Source organism: Mus caroli, chromosome 9, assembly GCF_900094665.2.
Source record: "Mus caroli chromosome 9, CAROLI_EIJ_v1.1, whole genome shotgun sequence".
NCBI lineage: Eukaryota > Metazoa > Chordata > Mammalia > Rodentia > Muridae > Mus > Mus caroli.
The window spans coordinates 76,736,315-76,742,892 of NC_034578.1; the positions used below are offsets into that span (position 1 = coordinate 76,736,315).

At 42.1% G+C, this 6,578-nt stretch overlaps 1 protein-coding gene across 1 annotated transcript in view; it reads right to left on the reverse strand.

The window, feature by feature from the left end:
• Window positions 1–41: 41 nt before the first annotated feature.
• Window positions 42–6,578, reverse strand: part of Filip1 (filamin A interacting protein 1) — a 195,289-nt gene continuing 188,752 nt past the window's right edge. Inside the window, exon 7 of the mRNA XM_029481660.1 lies at window positions 42–200. Within this exon, the coding sequence (XP_029337520.1) occupies window positions 160–200 (41 nt within the window). The 3' untranslated portion in view covers window positions 42–159. The remainder of the gene's footprint in view (window positions 201–6,578) is intronic.

Sequence of the window (6,578 nt, forward strand, 5' to 3'; positions counted from 1 at the left end):
AAGAGAAGAGAAGAGAAGAGAAAAGAAAAGAAAAGAAAAGAAAAGAAAAGAAAAGAAAAGAAAAGAAAAAAAGAAAATCACTGGATGTCCTAAGGTGTTTCCAGTCAACATCAGTAGCATGGTGACTGTAGTGATGACTGTGGGCTGTGCTTGGTAATCTCATCTGGAGCTCATTCGCAACTGGTGAATGATGACGCTTTCTACAAAGAGAAGAAAGATACAGCGTTTTCAATTAAACTCAAGTAAGTAGTTGACATGAAAGCCAGTACCACACCATTTCAATAAGACTGTAACTGTTAAAGGACAAAACATAAACAGGGACACGAGGCCAGTAACAACAGCTATGCAGACTTTGCTGGGAGGGAGGGGGCGGCGGGTAAGTTCTTTATCTTTGCACGTGTGCTCTACATCCAAAATCATTAAATCCCTTCAGAAACTATGTCTAATATTTGTGTAATAGTAGGTAGATATTGCTCGATGAACGAACTGAACACAACTCTGATAATTGCTATATACAAGTCACATGATGGAAATCCTGAAGCTGTTCTCCAGCCAAACGCTCTCGGTTCTGAACCACGTCCACACACCTGTCGCTTCTTTCCGTGCATGTGCACTGGACTGCTAGTAAGGAATTGGTCCCTTTGCCTTCCGAAGAAGATAAGAAAGAGTTTGCTCTCTGACAACTGCTTTTTGCATGACTGGTGAATGTTCTTACATCCAGACTCATTCTTTTGGGTTAATTACATTTATCTATTTGGGTGAGTGTGTGTTGCGCGGTATGCATGTTCTGCAGCACACCTGTAGGATTCAGAGGACAATTTGTAAGACTTGGCTACCTCCCTTCACCAAGTAGGTCCCTTGTCAGGCTTGGCAGCAGACATCCCTCCTCACTGAGCCACCCCCCTGGCTCTGTAAGTTATAAATTCATTCATGGGTTTTTGTTGTTGTTGTTGTTGTTGTTTTTTGGGTTTTCGAGACAGGGTTTCTTTGTGTAGTCCTGGCTGTCCTGGAACTCACTTTGTAGACCAGGCTGGCCTGGAACTCAGAAATCCACCTGCCTCTGCCTCCCAAGTGCTGGGATTAAAGGTGTGCGCCACCACGCCGGGTCATTCATGTTTTTCTTAAACTTTTTTTTTTTTTTTTTTTTACATTCATTTATTTTGTGTGTGTAGGCGGGTGTGCATGTTGAGGTCGGAAGACAGCTTGTGGGCATTGGTTCTCACCTTACACTATGTAGATCTCAGGGATGGCCCTCAGGCTTGGCAACACGCTCACATTGACCCACTCAGCCATCCCACCTGCCTCTTAACCCAGCCTTATAATAAATTTCAAAGCCGACTCAGTAATTAAAGCAATCCAGCCACATTACAAACATTTAGTATCATTGTTTGATTAGCTTTCCTTTTATATGAGCTTTATGCCCTCATGAACTTGGAGCATCGCATTTTTCATCCAGTCATTTAGAAACCAAAGTACGGAGGTTCTTTGTCTCCTGCGGTTCCGTACCCTGCAGCGAGCAGAGAGCTAGCTTGGTGAGAAGACAAAGTTCTATAGTCACTGAGCATATGCAAAGCAGAACAAGAAACTCATGTCAGCGTTTGTAAAAACATGAAGGTCAGCTATTGGGTAGCTCGGCTGTAGCGTGCTTGCCCCCTAGCAACAAAAGACTCTGAGCTCCTTCCTCAATAAATCTCCCCCAGCCCAGCACTCCCTTACCCGCAAAAAAAAAAAAAAAAAAAAAAAAAANAAAACATGAAGGTCAGCTATTGGGTAGCTCGGCTGTAGCGTGCTTGCCCCCTAGCAACAAAAGACTCTGAGCTCCTTCCTCAATAAATCTCCCCCCGCCCAGCACCCCCTTACCCGCAAAAAAAAAAAAAAAAAAAAAAAAAAAAAAGCATTTCCACGTGTTATTTTGACTTTAATTACAAGTGCCTACTATCTGAACTTTATTTTTCTTATGTAATTATCAACTAAATTGCATCTTACCATAGACACGTTTCATGCTAACTGCATGGTATGATCCTCTACAGAAAACGCGTTTGGATTTTGGTTCTATTAATTACCTCATGGAGCCACTAGGTGGAGATATTTTCATTCCCTTTCTCATCCTTTTGGCTTGAGTTTGGCTTTAGACGAAACAGTTTTTATAAAGAACAACAACAACAAAAAAACTTATACTTAAGACTGTTTACCAATGAAGGCTTCCCACAGCTTAAATAATATAGGTACTAAAAAGTAAAAAAATATGTATACAATTTTCTCCAGACACTTTTAAGAAAACCTCTAAAAATGTATCTATCTTCAAGCCTGGAAAGTAAAGGCACTTACAATCATGTAAAAGCCATCATCTAAGATGAAAAATGCTATTTCCTGGTCACTGCTTAAAAAAAATTATATAATATGCATCAAAGAATCCAAAGAATCCTCAAGAGAGCTGTGTCGCAAATCTCCTCCACAGGATGTAAGTCTCTTCCCATTTCCTCCCTTAAGGAATCATAGAAACAAATGTCAGGGGGGAATCCAGAGCCATTCCTAGTGTGATGTATCTCCTAATGCTTGTTCTCATCCTGGCTCAACAGGAAAGGTTCCAGCAATCACCTTAAGCTCCCTGCAGGGCTAGTTTTTTTTTTTTTTTTCTGGTTTTAAAACAACTTCCTGAGTACAAACAAGCCTCTTCGTTCCCGGTGACTCTTTCTCTTAACTCCAGTGCTGTGCAGTCCAACAGCACTCTCCTTAGAATTCATACTTGGCAAAGTATCGGGCAGAGGGCTTACACAAAGGTCTCAAGGTCTCACTATATGTCTTCATTAGTATATGTAAATTAGCAAAGTAGCAATCAATGTGTAAATGTGCATATTTATAATAGACTGTCAGAAATACTCAACACTTCCAAACAGATAGTTATATACAAGCTGTACCTTCATAATTAAAAATGTCTAATATCTGTAACTTCTTATGATCTCTTTCCCCCCAATATCAAATGAACTCAAATAAGAATCATTCATCTAATATCTGAAATTGTGAGAAGTCAATATTGTGCAGCATAAGGTTTTGAAAATGTTCAGTAAATAGGTTTTTAAAAAAAATCGTTGAGAGGCCAGAAAGATTGTTGAGTGAGATAAATCAAGCTTAATGGCTTGAGTTTGATCTCCAGGACCCAGGACCCATCTAGGAGATAAAATGGACTCTCATAAGTTGTCCTGTGACCAATTTATATGTTCTATTGCACACCTACAGGAACATGCACACACCCACACATGAGCGCGTGTACACACACACACACACACACGGAAGTGGGGAGAGAAATAAATAAATACATAAGTAATGTAATTTTTTAAAACTTATTTCAATTTTGTTGTTGATGGTAACAAACTTGGCAAATATTTTCCATCTCTTTCATTTTGTCTGAGAAAAAGGACCCAATTCGCAGTCACTTGGGGTCTCTGAGGAGAGGTTATTAAGACCAGGCACAATTCTGTAAGAAGTTTCTCTACCTATAAATACATCTTTAGATTATTTATAATTTGTTAAGTATTCAATAGACACTAAAGACCAATAGATAGTCATAGTAAATTACCACCTATCAGCGACCTCAAAATAACAAAAATACTTAAACTTGAGGCCTTCTGATACCCAGGCACTTACCAACATAATTTTCTCTTTTTCTAATTGAAAGAAAAAACTCTTTAAAGTTTGAATATCATATGCATGTTGACGACACTGGATTTATATATATATATTTGACAATTTACCAAAACATAAACATGTTCCTTTTCTCCCATTTGTTATCTTGCAGTTTTCTTCTTAGGAAACTTGGGGTAACATAGCAAGCCCATTATTTGCTATTCCGACATTGCTGTGACAAGGTACTGACTAACCCAGTCATTGATAACGCTGACTGTCAGATAAGTTCCACACAAAGGAAGTTTAACATGTCATCGATTCTGAATTTCGCTTGACTGCTGACCTTACTTAGAATCCAACCTCTTGGGAGTGGCGTCACAGAACTTCTAGGCACCCAGATGGCATGGGCTCCAAAGCCACGTGAATGGGGTGGGGTTTGGGGAGAAATTGAATGCTGGAATGGGACAACTTAACAGCGTGTTGGGATTCTGCTTCTTCCCGGGAGAGGCTTTGGCTACAAAGTGAGAAAGATATACTCCCTCAAAAGGCATGATCTCCCTCCCGGGCAGGGTGTGTGTTTACTCTGCCAAAATCTCTGCAAGGAACGCTTTAAAGGGTCCCCTCTAGTCAGTCCCATCAAACCAGTGTAATAGCTACCTGCTAGGCTCACATGCTGAAGGCAAAGCGCAGTAGCACCTCACCTTGTAGCAGGGTTTTACACCTAGTGAGGAGGACGGCTTTGTTCATAGAAAATTTTACATCAACTTAGAGTGCATGCTCTTGTGACTCCTGCCCCTACGCCCAGCCTGTCCCCATGTTCAATGACTCCCCCTACCAGGGACTCTATGAAGGACCCATTACAGCTTAGTTCTTCACCTTCCCAAGCTTCTAAATGTCAGCTTTGAACTTGCTACACTCCAGGTAACTGCAGAAATGCCCTACAAATATCCTGTGTGTTGTTTAGAAGGGAGAACACCTAGCTATTGTTTGTCTTTTTGGCATTTCTGAGTTCCATGAACTACACTGGGATACAATCCTATTATCACATTCAGAGCCCCTGACAGAACATCTGTTTTAAATAGGAAGTTCAATAAACTTCCTCTGTTGGCTTGGACTTGTACGCCTTCTTTTGGATTCAGCTCAGCTAATTAAAAGTACTTCCGATAATCATCAGTTCTGTCATTTGTTCCAGAAAACTTTTGAACCAGATGATATCATCTCTCTTGGGATTTCATAACCATCGGACCCTTTATCTGATTCCTTCCTCCTCTGCCGTCAGCTCACCATCTCTCCAGGTTCTAGGACTCGCCAATAGTTATGCCTAATAATTTATTTCTCAGGCGAGCCAATCCCAGAACAAGCAAATTTGAACTGCTTCTCTCAAATATAACATCCTCTGTAAACAAAAGATGAATGATGGGAAACATGGTACATTTTAAGCCCATGATGCCCAGTTTTTATTATTTCAGGCACATAGGCTAAATGCTTAAATCTATCTTTAAATTTAGGACTGTTTGGGTGGAGGCTCTAGAGAGATGGTTCAGCAGTGAAGGGCGCTTGCTGCTCTTGTAGAATGCGTGGGTGTAATTCCCAGCATTCACACTGCAGCTCTTAACCTCACATTACTCTTGTTCTAGGATAGCAGTTCTCAAGCAATGGGGCAAAACTCCTGGAGGGGGGCAGGGCGAGGGGAGATCGAAGAACCCTGTCACAGGGGCTGCATAACAGATAATTACATTATGATTCACAACAGTAGCAAAATTACAGTTGTGAAGTAGCAATGGAAATAATATATGGTGGGGAGGGGGAGCACCACTACTCCAGGAACCATATGAAAGGATTACAGCATTAGGAAGGCTAAGAAGCATTCTTCTAAGGAATCTGATATGTTCTTGTGATCTCTGTGTGCTCCTGCATGCATGTGGTACATATACATACAACCCTAAAATAAGTTTTAGAACTTGGGGCTGGGAAGACAGCTCAGTCCGTGCAGCACTGCCTGGGCGAGCATGAGGATCTGAGTTTGATCCCTGGAGTGCATATCCAATGTCGGATGTGGTGATGATGATGTGCTTTTAGTCCCGGCACTAGAGAGGCAAGGACAGGTGACTAGATCTCGGGTGCTCACTCTAGCACCATCAGTGAGCACCAGGTTCCAGTGAGATAACCTGTCTCTAACAGCAGCAGCAGCAGCAGCAGCAACAACAACAACCACAACAACCACAAACAATGTGGGGGTCTGGATATGGCTCTGCAGCACTGGCTGTTCTTCCAGAGGACTTTGGTTCATTTCCTAGCAACCATATGGTGACTCATAACCGTGTATAACTTAGCTATAGCTTAGTTCCTCTTTGGCCTCCATTGGTACCAGGTATTATAGTGCACAGTCACACATGCAAACAAAACACCTATATACAAAATAAAGATTTTTAGTTATATTAGAGAGACAAGAAATTCCAGGGTGGGGGGCACTGATCTAGGACATCCTGGCTGTAGGCACAGCAATGGGCAGCACAGGAAAGTTGGCACATGGGAACAGTGAGATACGTCTTGTCTCCCTAGTTTTAGAACCTGCTTCAGGGAAGGTACAAGGGCTCTTTCTATAGAATCGATGGGAAAGTGCATTTTAAAACACAGGACATGGGGTTATTGGTACAGAGACATGAAAGATGAGGAATAATAAAAAAAGGGGGGGGGCAGGTCCTGGGAGAGAAAAACAAGTAAAAACAGTTGAAACATAAGTGTGATGGTTAGAGTTAGGTCCCTGGCGCCTGTGGTGGAAAGAGAGCATCAACTCCTGAAAGCTGTCCTCTGACCTCTTCTTGTGTGTGTGTGTGGGGGGGGGTAGGGGAGAGGAGAGGAGAGGGAAGGGCAGGGGAGGGCAGGGGAGGGAAGGGGAGAGGAGATGAGGAAAGGGAAGGGGAGAGGGGAGGGGAAAGGAGGAGAGAGGAAGG